The 20,724-nt window shown below is 45.1% G+C and overlaps 2 protein-coding genes across 2 annotated transcripts; both read right to left on the minus strand.

Annotated features, from left to right (window-relative positions):
* Nucleotides 1-200: 200 nt before the first annotated feature.
* On the minus strand, nucleotides 201-644 carry LOC115078565 (angiogenin-like). The gene has a single exon (XM_029581493.1). The coding sequence runs from the start codon at nucleotides 642-644 to the stop codon at nucleotides 201-203; it is 444 nt and encodes a 147-aa protein (XP_029437353.1).
* Nucleotides 645-656: 12 nt separating this feature from the next.
* LOC115078850 (ribonuclease pancreatic-like) lies at nucleotides 657-5,591 on the minus strand. The gene is made up of 2 exons (XM_029581902.1): nucleotides 5,501-5,591; nucleotides 657-2,160 (listed from the first exon to the last, which is right to left on the minus strand). The coding sequence occupies exon 2, from the start codon at nucleotides 2,149-2,151 to the stop codon at nucleotides 1,639-1,641; it is 513 nt and encodes a 170-aa protein (XP_029437762.1). The 5' UTR covers nucleotides 2,152-2,160; nucleotides 5,501-5,591; the 3' UTR covers nucleotides 657-1,638.
* Nucleotides 5,592-20,724: the final 15,133 nt, after the last annotated feature.

Consider the following 20,724-nt stretch of genomic DNA (forward strand, 5'->3'; position numbering starts at 1 on the left):
TCTTTACCATTTGTAAGAGATTGAAATAAAACAAGGAAGCAGAGAGCAGGGAGCCAGAGCTGTGGGGGGTCAGAGGGGGATGACCGTGTCAGGGACAAGCAGGTGGATAGGGTGGGGAAAGGGAGAGATGTCCAGCTCCTTGACTGAATCAGAGCGCAGATGTCCATGGATCGGAAGCTGGAAGGGGAGAAGCGCAGGTGCTACCAGCCCTCCATGTCTTGGATAAAATGCACGGGCCGGCCAGCTGTGCACTGGATTTTGATCTTCCTCACGCCGCTTTTTGCCCGGTAGTTGCAGTGGAAGTGTGACCTTGGCCACTCTGCCTGGTGCTGGCATTTGGTGAGGGGATAGGATTCCCTGCTGATACGCGTCTTGTTCTCCCTGGACGGGCACAGAATCTGCATGGCCTGCTCCTTCCCATGGATGAAAACGTTGACTGGCTTGCATCTCCCCCAAGGCCCTCGGATATTTCTCTCTTTTATGAGTGCGCTGCAGTAGTTGCCGTCCCACCACTGTGCTGTAGTCCTGCTGTCCAGGTGTTTCCTCTTGAACTCACGGTAGTTCTGAGAGGTGGCCGGGGAGATGAGGGTCAGCAGGAAGAGGAGGAGGAGGGAGGCCAGGGGGCTGAGCAGAAAACCCCTCATCTTCTCACTGTGTGAGAAGAGAGACAGACAGAGGGGCCAACGCAGTAAGATGCGCACTCAAAACGGGCACAGCCACATTCCCTGGGTGCCCGATGCAGTATTTAAATGAGATGGAAATCGGGACAGTGCAAAAAAAGGGCACACAAAGGAGGAATTGTGCTTCTGTAGCACTCAGAGGAGAATATTGCATCAGGCACTCCACAATTGCAACGGGCGCTCAATCAGGCCAATGCAATGAAGTGCGCATAAAAAACCTGCATCCAAACTGGGTGCCCGCTTTTTTACCATGCGCTCATGCACCTCTCTTGGGTGCCTGATGCGATAGGCAAATGAACCGCTGAGCTAAAAAGGATGCACTAGGGATAAATTATGTGAACCCAGCACGTCCATGCCATCGGGTGCCCAGGAGACACGGTGTGCGCCTGCTGGTGAATTGAGGGTCCATTTTCCTGACCTGATCACCAGCAAGACTTTTTTGTTGTTGTTGCTGCTTTCTGTGGTTCCTCCTACTTAGTACTGCCAGGATGTTAAGTCGCAGGAACCACAGAAAAGCAGAATTTTCTGCTTTCTGTTCAGGGCTTGGGGGGCCTCAGCACAATGACAGCTCTGGGGCTGGTGTTAATTTTTGAGCATTAAAAAGTGAGCATGGGGTGCGCATTTATTTATTGCATTGGGAGTACAAGCTAATAACCTTATGGACATGGCATTTATATGTGATGAGCTCTGGTTTGGACACGCTGAGCCCCTTATTGCACACAGTTAAGAATTATGCATTTATAATAACAGATATTACAGCAAAAGGAAATATGGAAACTCAGCCTTCTGAGATAAAATGATCACAACATGTAAATTATATTTATGTGTAGTACTAAGGCATCAGGGTTATTGTAATGCGTGATAGGTGTGCGCAGCCTTAGAAAGCCACGAGTAAGTTACAATTAAAATGTAACAAACCTTCCACAGTAAAACTGCACGTAAAAGGTAACAAGTTAACCTATGAAAGGCAACACTTCCTATTCATGGTATCAGGAGCAAACCTTTTACACCCTAACATTAGGCGGGGATCTTCCTCGCAGAAACGTTGGAAATGAACAGGCTCGTTCTCCTCGCATGTGATGCAGATCCTGTGCTTCAGGTTCTGGGTGGTGTTGTAGGTGCAGTTGGGCCACCGCTCTCGGCGCTTGCTGGAGTGACGGCAGTCGATGAGATTATACGGGCGTTCGCTGGTGATGTTGATGTTGTCTTGTCTTCCATGGCATTCCCTCAGGATCTCATCCTCAGACACACGGATGAAGGTGTTGTGTACCTTGCACTTGCCACGTTGACCCTTGATCTCCCGTCTCCGGATGATTTCGGTGCAGTAATTTCTATTAATGGACCTCCCCGAGGCATCGATGTGTTTCTTTTTGAACTTATCGTAGTTCTGGGGGGAGGACGGAGGGAACAGGAGCGGCAGCAGGAAAAGGAGGGAGAGCAGGGGGCCGACGTTCAGCAGAGTCTTCCTCATCTTCTTGGTCTATGGAGGAAGAGAGAGAAAGAGGGGTGCGCAGAGAGAGACCATCAGCTGCTGCAAGTCTTACCGCTCGTACAATATTTTCACAGCAAGAAGCTTCCAACACCGCTTCTGACTGACTGAGCGTTTTATTCTAATGTTGACTCTGATTTAATAGAAACCCTGGTGACAGGGTCACAGGAGGATTGGATAATGGGATTATTACTTTCCTAGCTGTGAACTCTGTTGCATCAGGGGACTGTGTGGTCATCTCCTCACAGCCATGGCTACTGCAATTGCGTTTTCCTGGAGAGCACTCTTCTGCCTACAAGTTATCGACTACAGATTTCTCCTGTGTTACTTAAAAGAAAGCTCCTGGCTGCAAAGGGGAACAGTTTGCAGAATTAAAAAAAACCAACAACAACAAAAAGTAATTGCTAGTAGTAAAGTTAGATGACAGAGGTCTCCTTAACAGTGCCCAGGAGCACAGTCTGAGCAAGGGCCAGGTCTGCGTAGTGCAATCTCTCCCTGCAGGACTCTGTTGTCACTGACACATGCACTGACCCTTCTTGTGTGTCTGTTTCTTCTATTTCTATTATTTATTTATTTACAAATATTTGTTAATTTCTTTACAAATTTCAACAAATCACCCAAACCAATTGTACAAAATTTAAATATCAAGTGGGAGCACTGAGAGGAGAGGATCACCTTGCTGGTGGCTGAAAGGAATCAGTAAGTTTTTGCTTGGGAAATTTTCTTTATTAAAAGTATTGGGGCAAAGTTAACTATTTGGGAATATTATTGAGTGTTTGTGCTTTTAATAGTAAGACAGCGAGTATGCAGAAGTTAGAGTGTTTGTATATTAAAAACACCCCCCCCCCTCCCAAAAAAAAAAAAAAAGTAGCCAGAAGCTAGAAATAAGCTAGGAGCAGTGTATGCCTAAGTAAAAAGGTTGAAAAGTTCAGCTCAGTTACTCACCTTGGAAAGGTGCTGAGGTAGTGTGATTGGGTTTGATTAGGTACCAACATTTGTTAATCAAGAGAGCAGTGAGTCACTCTGGCTGACTAACTGAAGTTAGACTGTTTGTGTGTCGGGGAAGACTATAGTGATAGGGGTATACTACCGTTCACCTGGTCAAGATGGTGAGACTGACAGTGAAATGCTAAGAGAAATTAGGGAAGCTAACCAAATTGATAGTGCGGTAATAATGGGAGACTTCAATTACCCCAATACTGACTGTGTAAACGTATCATCGGTACATGCTAGAGAGATAACGTTCCTGGATGGAATAAATGACAGTTTTATGGAGCAATTGGTTCAGCAACAATTTTACCAAACTACAGCGACTATGAACTACTGAGATCCGGAGTGTGACATTTGGTAAAATTGTTGCTGAATATTGTGCCAGGTTGTGGCATGATCTTTGTTAGACTGGCGACATATAGTACCATTTATAGCTCACATTTTGATGAAGATATAATATTCATACATGCAAATACCCCTGATGCAGCCCTATTGAAAGTATATAAAAGAAAATAAATAAATAAATAAATAAAATAAATAAATAAATTTGCATACTGATCTCTACACAATACATTTTTACAGATTGGACATCTGGTTGCTTATTGTGTATTTTTGCTCATCCAGAAGCACTGCAGGAGACTGCCTGAGCCTGAGAGACACTGTGGAGGTCGTGACAGCGTGAGCTCACCCACTTACACCAACCAGTATTATTTATTTATTTATTTATTTATTTAGTGTTTTTATTATACTGGCATTCATGACTAGAGTCACATCATGTCGGTTTACATTTAACAGGGTGTGATATATACATATAACTAAAAAATTCTAACAAGTGCATGGTAAGAAAATTGCAGTTACAATAAAACAGGGAGGCGTACAACTTGGGAGCAGAAGAAAGTAAAGAAGAAGATTAACTAAGAGCAAATTATTTAGATTGTTGCAAAACACTTTACAGTGAAGTGGAGTTGGTGTGGTGAAGGAAGATGTTGACACAGTGATTGTAAAGTCTGATGGTAACTGGCTGGGTGGTAAGGATCAGTTGAGGTCCGAATGGAGGATATTAACACAGAGATTGTAATGTCTGATGGTAACTGGCTGAGTGGTAAGGATCAGTTGAGGTCAGGATAAGCTTTTTAAAAAAGCCATGTTTTCAGCCTTTTCCTGAAGGTCGGTAGGCACGGTTCCTGTCGCAGGTCGGAAGGTATGGAGTTCCATAGTGGTGGTCCTGCTGTTGAGAATGCTCTGTCTTTCAAGGATTTATGTTGAAAGGTTTTGGCGTGTGGAACATGGAGTGATTCTTTATAAGACTCTCTAATGGGTCTGGCGGAAGTGTGTTTTTTGAATGGAATTTGTAAGTTTAGAGGAGCGTGGTGATGGATGACTTTGTAAATGGTGGTGATGGATTTGTACATGATTCTGCAGTGGATTGGCAACCAATGTAGGTCTTTGAGAATAGGGGTGATGTGGTCAATTCTCCTGGAGTTAGTCAGAATTCTGGCTGCTGTATTCTGAACCATCTGTAGCGGTTTGGTATGGGTTTCGCAGGGAGACCTAATAAAGTAGAGTTGCAATAATCAATCTTGGAGAAGATTATTGCTTGTAAAATTGTTCTGAAGTCCTGAGGGTAGAAGAGTGGCTTTATTCTTTTTAGGACATGTAATTTGTGAAAACAATCTTTGGTAGTTTGGTTGATGAATGGTTTTAGGTTTAGACGGGTGCCAATGATAGCTTCTAGGTCTCTAACGTGGGAGGTTTGAAGATTAGCTGGAGGGTGTTATTTTCAGGGGATATAAGCAGGAATTCAGTTTTTGAAGCATTGAGAATTATTGAGTATTGAGTATTAGACACTGACACGGAAAAGAGCTCAGAAGGAAAGCTGAAACTCTAGTAAGTGACTTATAATTTTACTCATTTGGGGAAAGTCTGCAAAATACCAATAGGTGAAAGATGTTTAAAACCAATTGTGGTGTTTCTCAGCTCCTCTGAATGTCCCCAGGATGTAGGTAATGTTCTATATGTTTGCATTCTTACAATGAATAAGGATATCATATAAAAACAAACAAACAAAAAAAGCAATTGTGGTCCTTTGAAAGTGTGAGAAGCACCTAGTGCTGGTTGTTGAAACTTATTAAAGCAAAGAGGAATGGGAATGTCACAGGTTAACTCGTGATTGGATGCACTCTTTGGATGCAAAACCGATCCCGACGCGATCACCATCTGGGAAAAGGGGTAGCTCCTCCAGGAACTGTGATCCCTGCTCCCACAGTAATCTTAGCAGCAATGCCCCTGATAACACAGAGGAGAAGAATAGAAAAGCAGAGAAAACCATGTCGGGACTCACCTGGCTCTCCTCCGATACCTGTGCTGTTCGTAGCCCCTCCAGGCAGAGAGGGATCTGCTGTGAATGTCTGAGCTGGATGCACACAGGAAGGGAAGGTGGAGGGTGGGCTGCCTGCTGACAGATGTACAGCTCAAACAATCTCAGGAAGTGATCAGCAGGGGAGGAACCTGTGGTTACATCTGTCCTGCTGTCTGGTACTGATCATGTCATCGTCCTCCCTCTAAGGCCTCAGTTTTAAACCCAGGTCTGTCTGGGTGTGAAAGCCTCAGACCAAGAGTGAAGGAGGTGTCAGGTGGACTTCAGGCATTTAGAGATCATCAGAAATAACTTTGCTAAACCAAGCGACAAAAAGTTTCCAGCGCCCCTTTCATGAGACATCAGCTCTACGGGTTGGGGACTCCCAAGCTGGCCTGGAGGCTGTCATCTCTTTTATGGGAGTGGGCAGTAGTGACCTGTGCTGTGCCTGGAGAAAGACCCAGACTCTTTGCAGGACATGGCAATTTTATGGGGCCAACATGAGGATTGATCCAAAGAACGTGTGGGCTTGTGGGGAGCTCTGGGTCCCACAAAGCTGCATTATTTGGGTGCAGAAGATCAAGGCAAAGCACTGCAAATCTGGCTCTAAGGCTACCCAGCTGCCCGGCCTGCAGGAGTTGGGAGCTCCCTCCTCCACAGGCTCCTCTAGGTGGGGTTTTTGATATAAGGACATAAGAATATATGAACATAAGACTTGCTATACTGGGTCAGACCAAGGGTCCATCAAGCCCAGCATCCTGTTTCCAACAGAGGCCAAAACCAGGCCACAAGAACCTGGCAATTACCCAAACACTAAGAAGATCCCATGCTACTGATGCAATTAATAGCAGTGGCTATTCCCTAAGTAAACTTGATTAATAGCAGTTAATGGACTTCTCCTCCAAGAACTTATCCAAACCTTTTTTGAACCCAGCTACACTAACTGCACTGACCACATCCTCTGGCAAAAAATTCCAGAGCTTTATTGTGCATTGAGTGAAAAAGAATTTTCTCCGATTAGTCTTAAATGTGCTACTTGCTAACTTCATGGAATGCCCCCTGGTCCTTCTATCATTCGAAAGTGTAAATAACCTTATGTCCTTATAACACTAGGTTATAAATAACACATATAAATAACCTTATGTCCTTATATCACTACTTGATATAAGGACATAAGACTATATGAACATAAGAACATGGGTCCGGGCAGAACTTCAACTCGAGGCGAGGCTGCGGCCTGTGCCTACCCGGCTCCCGATTGGCCCAGCGCCGCCTTCGACGACCGCCGGACCACCCACAGACGACGGCACCACCCATGCTCCAGGACTTACTTACTTCTCCCCAGACCTTCGGCGTCTTGCGCCGGGCGTCTCGCGCAGAAGGAGCGTGACTAAGGAGCCTGCCCCTTAGTGCACCCCTTTGTGCTCCCATCCCGATCCTCCCGCTCCTACCCTCCTCAGACCCCTTCGCCCTTCTCTACCTCCAGCCCCTTTCCTCTTCCCCATATAATCCAAGTCTCCTTAATCCGTACCCTTATATTCTCTTCCTCAATTTCCCCCCACATGCCCCACCCTTTGCTCTCTTGACCAGCCATGCGCTCTCACCCCATTCCCACAGTCAAACACTACCCCCTCACACTGCGACCTCTTCCCCCCGCAAAACCTGCTGAATGCCATAGAAACCTCCTCCCCATTATGACCACCCCATTCACACAAATCCTTGGCCTCACGACCTTCACAATTCTCCTTATAAACGCACAATCCATCATCAAAAAGACTGCACTCATCAATGACATACTCCTAGACGACAGCCCTGACATTCTAAGCATCACCAAAACTTGGCTAAAGGAAACAGACACCATTCTTCTTAACCAACTCCCAGTAGAAAATTATGACATCTTCTCCATTCCCAGACCTAAAAAAAGAGGCGGTAGCCTACTCCTGGCATCCAAAAGGGCCTTTAAACTTATCAGGAAACCTATTCCTTCCCCTCCTAGACTTGAAGTCAGCTGCTTTCATACAACCAACCTCCAGATCTGTCTAGTTTACGCCCCACCCGGCCTCCTTGAAAATAACCCCTCCCTTCTGATTGAATACATTTCCAAAAACATAAACATGCATGTCCCTGCAATCATCCTTGGCGATTTCAACCTCCACGTTGACGCCCCCCCCCCCCCTCATCTTCCTGTGACGCACTTCTCTCTGCTCTTGACGCTCTCGGCTTCACCCAAGTCATCTCCCACCCCACCCACAAAGCAGGCCACACGCTCGACCTCATATTCACCAACTCCCACATTCACACTAACCCCCCCTCATGCACACCTATCCCATGGTCTGACCACTATCACATTGATGCAACCTGTAGTGATCAACACCACCACTCCCACTCAAACCAAAAAAACCATACACTTTAGACACAATTGCAAACAAGATGATCTCATAGCTGCCATTACCTCAGACATCAACACCCTCGACCTAACAGATGCAGACACGGCCCTTGCATCCTGGAATCACATCACAAGCAATATTGCCAATAAGATTTGCCCTTTACAAATGCGCAATATCAGTACTTCCAATAAACACAAACAACCCTGGTATACTCCTGAATTAAGAAATATGAAACACACTCTGAGAAAGTTAGAAAGAAATTGGCGCAAAGACTCCTCTCCTGCTCAGTTGAACAAGTTTAAAACTTATCTCCACACTTACCAAACAGCAATTGATAAAAACAAAAGAGATTATTACTCCCAATGAATCCATCACCTACAATTCAATTCTCGAGCCCTATTCCAATTATTAAGCAACCTCACAAAACCCCCCTCCACACCCACTTTTGACTTTGATGAGCAGTCCAAATGTGAACACCTAGCCTCTTTCTTCCACAAAAAAATAGACAACATCATGGCACGATTCCCATCCTCACACGCACCCACTGACACCCTACAATGCCAATACACCGCTAAACTCTCCGCATTTGAAACCACCTCATCACTAGAGATTGCTTCCATCTTAAAAAACATCAGACCCTCTACACACCCCTCGGACACCATCCCCACTAAGAACCTCCTCTCTATCCCTGGGTGCATTGCTAAACCGATCTCGAACATCATCAACCGGTCCATTGTTCTTGGCAGCATACCCAAAAGCCTCAAACATGCCATTATAAAACCCATCTTAAAGAAACCCTCCCTGGACCCCTCTGAGCTTGCCAATTTCCGCCCTATTTCAAACCTGCCACTTATAACAAAGATCCTAGAGAAAACAATCAACAGACAACTTTCAGATTACATGGACGAACACAATATACTCACTTCTGCACAATACGGCTTTCGCAAACACCACAGTACTGAGACCTTGCTTTTATCTCTCTCCGACTACATCCGTAAAAGCCTGGATAAAGGCCTCTCGCACATCCTAATCCTTCTTGATATATCCGCCGCGTTCGTCACTGTCAACCATCACATACTCTTGCAGCGACTCACTGACATTGGCATCTCAGACTCTGCCTTTCAATGGTTCCAATCCTACCTCACTGACAGACAATTTAGCGTGCAAATTGGGAACGCCATTTCCAAACCCCTAGTCCTTGGACAAGGAGTACCCCAAGGCTCATCCCTTTCCTCTACACTCTTTAATATTTACCTCCTCCCCCTTTGCTATCTACTATCCAAACTAGGCTTTCCGCACTTTATCTATGCTGATGATGTTCAGATACTGATACCTGTAACTGACACAATACACAAGGCCATGCAAACCATCAGCACCTTGCTATCCAACAATTTTCTTGCTCTCAACACGGCTAAAATAGAACTCATCCTCCTCTCTCCCCCCAACATCAACCATCACCTAACAATGAACTCCACTCCCCCTACTAATATCTCTTTCCCCCCTCACATTCACAGCCTTGGCGTTACACTCGACAATCAGTTCAACTACAAAAAATTCATCAACACCACAATCAAAGACTGCTATTTCAAATTACACATGCTTAAAAAACTTAAACCCCTCTTACATCTCAACGACTTTCGCACCATACTCCAAGCCCTCATACTCTCTAAGATTGATTACTGTAATTCCTTGCTTCTTGGCTTACCTAAAAGCACCTTGCAACCACTACAACTCCTACAAAATGCTGCTGCCCGCATCCTCACCAACACACACAGAAATGACCATATAAACTGCATTGGCTGCCTGTCTCAGCTCGAATCACATACAAATCTCTCACCCTAATACATAAATCCCTTCACAACCAAAACATGCACTGGTTCAAAGAAGACTTCTCCTTTCATAACAGCAGCAGACCCACCAGAAATCAGTATCTCGCCACTCTTCACACCCCTTCTCCCAAACTCACTAAACTGCGCACTACCAATGAAAGAGCCTTCTCCCTCGCAGGTACTTTTGAAAGAGTAAACAAGTGATTAACATTTATTGTTCCACTCCACTGATAATTTTATAGACCTCTATCATATCTCTCTGTCTCTTGGCGTCCCACTCTCCCCACTTTGACTGCACCTCTTTTGAAATAAACATAAAACAAACGACAAGATAAAAAAAACCCCACTGAACAAATCATACATAAACATGGACAAAACATATTACATGAACTATAAAAACAAAAGAAGCTAAGCGAGGAGTAAATATAATCATAAAGGATCCAAAATCCATTGCCATTTGAAAATGCTTGCCTAAATGAAAAAGATTTAACTTTCTTCCTAAAATAAATATCAGTTCAGTTTCCTAGAGCATCACACAACACAGGGTTTGCAATGGAAAAGGCAAGATTCTGAGTGCCCTAACTTCGACCCTGCCTCCTCGCTGGAAACTCAAAATATAATAAAAAAAATGAAACCAGCAAACCATCCAATCGATAGTATCCCCATTCAGACAATTAAACTAATTGAAAATACAATTAACAAAACAATAACAGACACAGTCAACCTTTCCCTCACTGAAGGGAAATATCCTGAATGACTAAAATCAGCAATCATTAAACCATTAATAAAAAAAGAACAACCTAGACCCTGAAAACATTCAAAACTACCGACCCATATCAAACCTACCTTTCATTGAGAAAATCATCGAGAAAATCGTCCACTCTCAACTCTCTGAATACCTTGACACGAACAACATACTTCACCCCTCTCAATTTGGTTTCAGGAAAGACTTAAACACAGAATCCCTACTTCTCTCACTAAATAACACAGTAGTCAGAGGTTTTGACAAAAGACAAAGTTACCTAATAATACTCCTGGATCTATCTGCTGCTTTCGACACAGTAAACCATGCAATCTTACTCGACAAACTAGCTGAAATAGGAGTCAGGGATATCACTTTAAAATGGTTCTCCTCTTACCTATCACATAGAAATTTCCAAGTAATGTTCAGCAACAACCTTTCAAATAAAGTAAACCTCAACACAGGAGTGCCGCAAGGATCATCCCTTTCAGCTACGCTCTTCAACATTTACCTACTACCTATCTGTTATGCATTAGAACGCCTTGGGTTGTCCACTTCCTCTACGCTGATGATATACAAATACTGGTCCCTATACAGAATACGCTGGAAGAAACATACAACAAAACAACTAGATATCTCTCAGAAATCAAACAGCATCTAACTGACCTGAAAGAAAAAACACCACCACCCCCTCTTTTCCACTCAAAACTGAAAACCCAAATACCTTAATCTCACCCGTCACTCATACGTGAAATCTAGGAATCACCATAGACAAAGAGCTTTCTTTCAAAACCCACATAACCAATAAGATAAAGGGAGGATACCATAAACTACTAACACTCAGACATCTCAAACCCTTCCTTGCACAAGATGATTTCAGAACTCAATACCAATTGATATAAGAAATCAACCAATTATCAAAGCCTACTCAAACTCACTCAAGTAACCAGACCACAATCAACCATGCAACCCAAGAAAAAACGCCCCATCCCTTGATCAATAACTCCCACAAATGGAACACCTAATATAATGTGTAACTGACCTCACTCATTACCCCCAGCCTATATGTAACAACAGTGTTTTTCTCTTATATGTACCAACACCATCATATGTTATTAACATTGCTGTCATAGAAGATTGTTAATAAGTAATAATAATTTTATATGTAACAAACTAACACGCAAACCCCAAAACCTCTTTCTGTAGGACTTTTTGCTGCGCCCAAGTTTGTAACCAATCTTATGTCACAACCACTGTAAACTGTTCTGATGGCAAAACCGAATGACAGTATAGAAAACACGTTAAATAAATAAATAAAATATGGGGATAAACTTAAAGATCTAAACATGCCCACCCTAGAGGAAAGGTGAGCTAGGAGAGATATGATATATTTAGATATCTTAAAGATTTCCATGCACAGGAGGGGAGCCTTTTTTAATGGAAAGGAGGTTGTAGAAGGAGGGGTCATAAGATGAGAGTGAAAGGAAGCAGACTCAGGAGTAATCTTAGGAAATATTTCTTTATAGAGAGGGTGGTGGATGCGTGGAATGAACTCCCAGTGGAGGTGGTGAAGACAAAAACAGTTTCTGAATTCAAGAAAGCATGGGATAAACACAGAGGATCTCTAAGGAAGCAATGCTAAATTAATTGGACGGATGGGGTGACCCCAGGGGCTGTACGGTCTTTTTCTGCCATCATGTTTCTATGCTTCTATGAGAGCAGAGGTCTGGCAGGCAATAAAAGGTCAATAAGTTGGCAAATGGGTTAGATACAAATTGAAAAGTAGGGATCCCAATACAGATCCCTGAGGCACTCCACTGTTCCAAAGTTCCTCATGAGAGGCTGTTACGATCCCGGTCACTAGATTAGTGACCGGGCGCTTACCTCTCGTCCCCGCGCTGCTAAACGCCGGGTCCAGGGCCCTCTGGTCCGCGTGGCAGCGGCGTCTCCACGAGGGAGACGCCGCCGAAGACTCCTCCCCTCAGCGGGGCAACGCGCGCGCACGGGGAACGGCGTTTTCAGCTGTCAGCACCCGGATGTGCTGACACGCCCCCCATGATGTCAGACGCCGACCGGGAGATTTAAGCAAGGCACTTCTCCTTCCAAAGTGCCTTGCAACGAGGTTCCTTTGTGAAGTGCCGTTGTCTTCGTTCCTGCCGGTTTCGGTTCTGCTTGCCTGCCTGACTTGATCCCTGCCTGGTTCCTGGACTTCCGTTTGCCTTGTGTTTCTGCCTTCGCCTGACTCTTATCTGCCTTGACTCTGGTTAGTGACTCCGACTCCTGTTTGCCAGCTGCCTGCCTTGACTCCGGTCCGTGACTCCGACTCCTGTTTGCCAGCTGCCTGCCATGACTCCGGTCCGTGACTCCGACTCCTGTTTGCCAGCTGCCTGCCTTGACTCCGGTCCGTGACTCCGACTCCTGTTTGCCAGCTGCCTGCCTTGACTCCGGTCCGTGACTCCAACTCCTGTTTGCCTGCCGCCTGCCTTCGACTCCGGTTTGTACTCTACTCCTGGGTGTTTTCGTCTTCGCCTAAGTCCCAGCGGTCCGGGTTCCTACGGGCTCCTCCTGGGGGGACCTCGGACTTCCAGGGTGAAGACTCCTAAGTCCTAGCGACCCGGGCTCTCACAGCTCCTCTGGGGGAGTCACGGGTTTCCAGGTGAAGCTCCGTTTGCCCAGTGGGAGTTCTGCCTCCCGACTGTACTCTCGGGTCAGTCGGCCTAAGGATCCACTTCCGGATTTCGCCCACCGTAACAGAGGCTTCTAGGAAAAGTAAAAAGTCATGGGATAGGTGGTGATGTCCTTTCGTGGATTGCAAACTGGCTAAAAGACAGGAAACAGAGAGTAGGATTAAATGGACAATTTTCTCAGTGGGAGTGGGCAGTGGAGTGCCTCAGGGATCTGTATTGGGACCCTTACTTTTCAATATATTTATAAATGATCTGGAAAGAAATACGATGAGTGAGGTAATCAGATTTGCAGATGATACAAAATTGTTCAGAGTAGTTAAATCACAAGCAGATTGTAATAAATTGCAGGAAGACCTTGTGAGACTGGAAAATTGGGCATCCAAATGGCAGATGAAATTTAATGTGGATAAGTGCAAGGTGATGCATATAGGGAAAAATAACCCATGCTATAGTTACACAATGTTAAGTTCCATATTAGGTGCTACAACCCAAGAAAGAGATCTAGGTGTCATAGTGGATAACACATTGAAATCGTCGGCTCAGTGTGCTGCAGCAGTCAAAAAAGCAAAAGAATGTTGGGAATTATTAGGAAGGGAATGGTGAATAAAATGGAAAATGTCATAATGCCTCTGTATCGCTCCATGGTGAGACCACACCTTGAATACTGTGTACAATTCTGGTCGCCGCATCTCAAAAAAAGATATAATTGTGATGGAGAAGGTACAGAGAAGGGCTACCAAAATGATAAGGGGAATGGAACAGCTCCCCTATGAGGAAAGACTAAAGAGGTTAGGACTTTTCAGCTTGGAGAAGAGACGGCTGAGGGGGGAGATGATAGAGGTGTTTGAAATCATGAGAGGTCTAGAATGGGTAGATGTGAATCGGTTATTGACTCTTTTGAATAATAAAAAGACTAGGGGCACTCCATGAAGTTAGTATGTGGCACATTTAAAACTAATTGGAGAAAGTTTTTTTTTCCTCAACGCACAATTAAACTCTGGAATTTGTTGCCAGAGGATGTGGTTAGTGCAGTTAGTATAGCTGTGTTTAAAAAAGGATTGGACAAGTTCTTGGAGGAGAAGTCCATTACCTGCTATTAATTAAGTTGACTTAGAAAATAGCCACTGCTATTACTAGCAACAGTAACATGGAATAAACTTAGTTTTTGGGTACTTGCCAGGTTCTTATGGCCTGGATTGGCCACTGTTGGAAACAGGATGCTGGGCTTGATGGACCCTTGTTCTGACTCAGTATGGCATGTTCTTATATTGCTGATACAGTGAGGAGACACCAGAGTTTATATATTATTTTTCTGGAGTGAGTAGTAAGGGGGAGTGTCCTAGTTCTGCTCAACATCCTGCATTGAGGGAGTTTCTGTGTATTATAGAACTCGAGGTGCAAGGTTTAGATCGGGATTTTGTCGTATCCTGCATAGACTCCAGCCTTCACTCCTCTTGGGAAGATTGATGCTCCTGAATAAGTTTAGTGGTCTTTCATTAGATGGTTAAAACGGACCAGAGATTTCTTTGTTGCATAGAAGGTCCTTCTGTCTAGGGACACCACTGACATGCAATCCCAGCACTTTGTGACAATGATGCAAAATGTTTGTAGTGGTGCCTCCTGCTTTATGTGCAGGGTTGCTCTGTGGATGCAAGAGGCAGGTATGGAGAGAGTCATGGATCAAACTGGGTGGTTTCCTGTCACAGGTCATATAAGATAACTTCTGATGACACCTGCATGAGAAGGTAGAATAGGGATCATTTACAATTTAATATTTAAAACCATGATGTCCAATTATGTCTTATTACGGGATTGTTTTGGAGAAGGGAGAAAGCTTTTGATTTCGATGAGCTAATTATCCAAATCTTGGAGGGGGCCTGTGCCCCTGATCTTTTAGGTATCTAGCAATGCCTCTGCCCTTCCCACCATAGGAAGTGATGCAGGGACCATATCCCCCATGCTTACAGAAACCAAAATCAAAATGCCAGAAAACCAAGCTGGATGAACACCCCTCAGTATTCACCAGCTGTATGCCAACAAGTTCAAGCTCCAGCACCCAACCTCTGCCCACCAGGATGAGCTACCACAGATGGGCAGCCTTAGAACCAGGTTGGCATGGGTCTGCATTGGTCTTCTATACCCAAAGAAAGGAATTTTGAGGGCCTCAGAGCTCCCCTGCACTATCTTTGGATTAATCCTCATGTTGAATGCATAAAAAGCATTGTGATCTGCAAAGAGTCCGGGTTTTCTCCATGCACAATACAGCTCACTACTGCTTTGTCCAATACGAGATCACAGCCTCCAGACCACCTTGGAGCTCCCCATTGTATAGAGCTGGTAAGCCTCATGAAGGGGGAGTTGGAAACTTTCTGTCATTTGGCTCAGTAAAGTTACTTTTTATGGTCATTAAGTTCCTGAAGTATCTGAAGCCCGCCTAACATCTCTTTCACAACTGCTCTGAGGTTTTCACATCCTACCACAGTATGTGGGTCTCTATCTATCTGTTTCTCTCTCTCTCTCTCTTCTCCCCCCATATGATTTGCACCTCTTTGCTCTCTTTCCCTCTCGCTCATGAATCTCTCCCCACAGTTCCTTGCACTTGCCTATAAACTGGAGTCTGCAGGCTGTCAGACCATTCTGAGGACTTGCAAAAAAAAACATTGTAGGATGTCTGTTTATTTTTTAGAAATTATTCCACCTTATACAATGAATTCTTCAGGGTGTATTGCAAAGAACAGAAATCCGTTGAAATAAACATAAAACAAACGACAAGATAAAAACAACCCCACTGAACAAATCATTCATAAACATGGACAAAACATATTACATGAACTATAAAAACAAAAGAAGCTAAGCGAGGAGCAAATATAATCATAAAGGCTCCAAAATCCATTGCCAGTTGAAAATGCTTGCCTAAATGAAAAAGATTTAACTTTCTTCCTAAAATAAATATCAGTTCAGTTTCCTAGAGCATCACACAACCCAGGGTTTGCAATAGAAAAGGCAAGATTCTGAGTGCCCTGCAGATGGAAATTCTTAAAAGTGGGGATGACCAGCAACCATTTGTCCACAGAGCTGAGGGTCTGAGATGGACAGTAGGGTTGCAAAAGCTGTTTTAAACACTCAGGAACATTGTCACAGAGGGTTTGGTGGGGCATAAGAAATAACAATGAGGTACTTGAATTTTGTTCAAAAAGCCATGGTTAACCAGCAAGGCTTGGCCAACCTAGGGTTAATATGGTCTCTTCCAGCACAACCAATTGTCAGCCTTCAACTGCCCCAAAGGGAGACTCAGAAAAATGGAATTACAGCAATCCAACAAAGTGAAAAATATAACATATACCACCATAGGAAATCATCTTCAATCAGGATGTATCCGAGATGCATTACTACTCACAGCTTGAGGAAGGCCAGTTTCAACACTGCCTTGTGAAATTTAAAAGTAAAATCAGAATCAAGAATGAAGTCCAAGATCCTGGACTTCAGACAGGAATGGAAATACGTGATCATTAATCCTATCCTGCATTAACTGGGGTAGGATCCCAACTCACCCAAAGGACTCCGGTCTTCCAAAGATTGAGAGCTACGGATCATCCAACTCTCTATCACCTGGATGCACCCAGAGGGAGAGGACATGGTGGCGGGACCAGCAGAGCCCGCATATCTTCAGCATAGATCTTGTACCCTATTCCATAGGAGGCGATGGGACTGCTGTCTCTAAAAGGACCTGGATTTCTGCCTCAGTTAGAGGCCTCGACAGTGACAGATAATGGTTCTGCAAATATCTGTATTTATGGCCTGACAGTTCCTCTTCCTCATTTTGGAAGCAGTCTTGGTTGCGTGTATATAGATATATGTGCTACTTCATGTTTAATGTTCTTTGTTTTGACTGTAATTGTGATACAACTGTAATTGTAATAATTACAGTATTCATTGTAATCTGACTAATTTAGGGAAATGTGGAATGTCCAGTGTCTATAAATGAATGAGCTTGGGAGATAAAGTGACTCCCCCAGGGTCACATACAGAGAGTCAGTGACAGAGCCGGGGATTAGAGCTGAGGCACAGGGAGATAAAGTGACTCCCCCAAGGTCACATACAGAGTCCGTGACAGAGCCGGGGATTAGAGCTGAGGCACAGGGAGATAAAGTGACTCCCCCAGGGTCACACACAGAGAGTCAGTGACAGAGCCAGGGATTAGAGCTGAGGTACAGGGAGATAAAGTGACTCCCCCAGGGTTACACAGAGATTCAGTGACAGAGCCGGGGATTAGAACTGAGGCACAGGGGGATAAAGTGACTCCCCCAGGGTCACACACAGAGAGTCAGTGACAGAGCCGGGAATTAGAGCTGAGGCACAGGCAGATAAAGTGACTCCCCCAGGGTCACACACACAGAGAGTCAGGGACAGAGTTGGGGATTAGAGCTGAGACACGGAGATAAAGTGACTCCCCCAGGGTCACACACAGAGAGTCAGGGACAGAGTTGGGGATTAGAGCTGAGGCACAGGGGGATAAAGTGACTCCCTCAGGGTCACACACAGAGAGTCAGGGAGTCAGGGACAGAGTTGGGGATTAGAGCTGAGGCACAGGGGGATAAAGTGACTCCCCCAGGGTCACACACAGAGAGTCAGGGACAGAGCCGGGGATTAGAGCTGAGGCACAGGGGGATAAAGTGACTCCCCCAGGGTCACACACAGAGAGTCAGTGACAGAGCCGGGGATTAGAACTGAGGCACAGGGAGATAAAGCGACTCCCCCAGGGTCACACACAGAGAGTCAGTGACAGAGCCGGGGATTAGAGCTGAGGCACAGGGAGATAAAGTGATTCCTCCAGGGTCACACACAGAGAGTCAGTGACAGAGCCGGGGATTAGAGCTGAGGCACAGGGAGATAAAGTGACTCCCCCAGGGTCACACACAGAGAGTCAGTGACAGACCAGGAATTAGAACTGAGGAACAGGGAGATAAAGTGACTCCCCCAAGGTCACACACAGAGAGTCAGGGACAGAGTTGGGGATTAGAGCTGAGGCACAGGGAGATAAAGTGACTCCCCCAGGGTCACACACAGAGAGTCCGTGACAGAGCTGAGGATTAGAGCTGAGATGTGGGAAGGGGAAGGGATAAAGTGACCTGTCTAGACATTGAAGTTTTAGTACTGAAGATCATACCTTACCACTGTCATATAACCACAAGTTCACCTCTCCTCCCTTGCTGATTAAATTACGTGTGGTTAAGTTTTTGCTGTATTTCTGTTTGCACGCAGCCCTCCCTTGCTTGCCTCCAGCTCAGACCTCTGCAGCCAGTTCTACCCTCTGCCCAGAGTACAGTACTGAATCTCTTACAGCTATCGAAGATGAGCCAGATGAGTCCCGACATGGGTTTCTCTGCTTTTCTATTTTTCTCCTGTTTGTTATCAGGGGCATTGGGCAGCAGCTGCTAAGATTACTGTGGGAGCAGGGATCACAGTTCCTGGGTGGTGATTGGTTACTAATCGCTTCGGAATCACTTTGGGGTGAAATGATCCGGAGGGAGAAACAGAGATCACATTCCATAACCAGAGCCCCCATGTAACCCCCCTCCCAGTCCCCACAAACTGGAAGAATGTTCCTTGTGCTTTTGCCCCAGCAGATGACTGGGTTACATCTTCAGATCTCTTTGAACCATTCCTATGAGTCAGACTCCCAGACTGTGATCTCCTGCACAAACCACCAGCTGGATCCTGGGATGCTAACTGCTTACGTTAATAAGCCCAGCAACCCAATTAAAAGGGTGGGGGGAGCAGGCAGGGAAGGGCGGTAGGAGGGCAAGCATCATTCCTGTTTATGGGCTCATGCAGTTGGACCTGAAATTTCATGGCATGCCTGGAGGTTTCCAGTCAGGGTGATAAAGCGGTGCGGAGAGGTAACAGCAAGGAGAGGTAAGGTCTGCAGGAGAAAGGGGAACCTTCGCTTGCCCTGGTACAGATCACTAGTGAGACCCACCCTGAGTACCGAGCTCGCTTCAGGAGGACACTGAGGAGAAAGAACATCAGAACATGAGATTTGCGTGCTGGGTCAAACCAGTGATCCAGTGATCCAAGGAGCCCAGCATCCTCTGTCCCAGATGGTGGTCCCCCTGTCTGCCTAGCTAATAATTGTTTATGGACCCGTCCGCCGGAAACGTCTCCAAACCCTTTTTTAAAAATCAGTATTCCTATTAACTCTGAGCACATCCTCTGGCAGCAAATTCCACAGTTTAATTGTACATTAACCGAAAAAAAGAATTCTTAAATTTGTTTCAAAATGGGTTATCAGTTAGTTTCATTGAACGTGCCACTGGATGCGAGTGAGAAAAGGGTCTGCAAAACAAATACTACAAAGAGAGGCTTAAGACACTCCAGATCCAAATCTAGGCGGGACAGTGTGTGATGGAAACATTCACAGGCTTTAATGAAGTACAGGATGGAGGAATTTCCCATCCAAAAGAGAACCCCATGGACAAGGCTCAGGATAAAAGGTGGGAGAGAGGGATGCTCAGAGGGGATGGTGGTGAGATGTGGATGCCTGGAATCGCCACCAGCAATGAAACAAATTCAGTCCCACTTAGGCAAATGCAGGGGTTGGAGGGGAGGGGAGGGGCAACTGGGGAAGACTGGATAGGGCAAGAGGTCCTTGTGAGCTTCCCTTATTTTACCATATTAACAGGCCGATGCAATAAAGTGTGCTCAGCCCAACGCACAGGAGTATGCACGCCTGGACGTGCTACATTAGCACCCGATGCAATAAGGAGATTAGCGCATCCAAAACACGCGCCCAAACAAACACATAGCCGACAGTGCTCGTCACATGTAAATTCCATGTAGATGAGAAGAGAAGAGACGGCTGAGGGGGATATGATAGAGGTGTTTAAAATCATGAGAGGTATAGATCGGGTAGATGTGAATGGGTTATTTACTCTTTCGGATAGTAGAAAGACTAGGGGGCATTCCATGAAGTTAGCATGGGGCACATTTAAAACTAATCGGAGAAAGTTCTTTTTTACTCAACGCACAATTAAACTCTGGAATTTGTTGCCAGAGGATGTGGTTAGTGCAGTTAGTATAGCTGTGTTTAAAAAAGGATTGGATAAGTTCTTGGAGGAGAAGTCCATTACCTGCTATTAAGTTCACTTAGAGAATAGCCACTGCCATTAGCAATGGTTACAAGGAATAGACTTAGTTTTTGGGTACTTGCCAGGTTCCTATGACCTGGATTGGCCTCTGTTGGAAACAGGATGCTGGGCTTGATGGACCCTTGGTCTGACCCAGTATGGCAGGTTCTTATGTTCTTAACTATTACCCCCCAATAAAGAAAATCGCTGGGTGCCCAGCGCACACTTTGTAATGCAGTAAATTTAACTCCAGCCCCGAAGCTGGCCTTAAATCAATTTGTGAATCAAGGGCTCAGGAGGAATTTAAAAAAATAGTGTCCTGTGTGGATCCTACCTCCTGCTTGCGGTGTTTAAGAATAAAGGTATAATGTAACGGCTTGATTAAGAAAAAACCTTCTGGATGCACAATATACACGCCCAATAGTCAGGCTCCAGGC

This window comes from Rhinatrema bivittatum, chromosome 16, assembly GCF_901001135.1.
Source record: "Rhinatrema bivittatum chromosome 16, aRhiBiv1.1, whole genome shotgun sequence".
NCBI classification, from domain to species: domain Eukaryota; kingdom Metazoa; phylum Chordata; class Amphibia; order Gymnophiona; family Rhinatrematidae; genus Rhinatrema; species Rhinatrema bivittatum.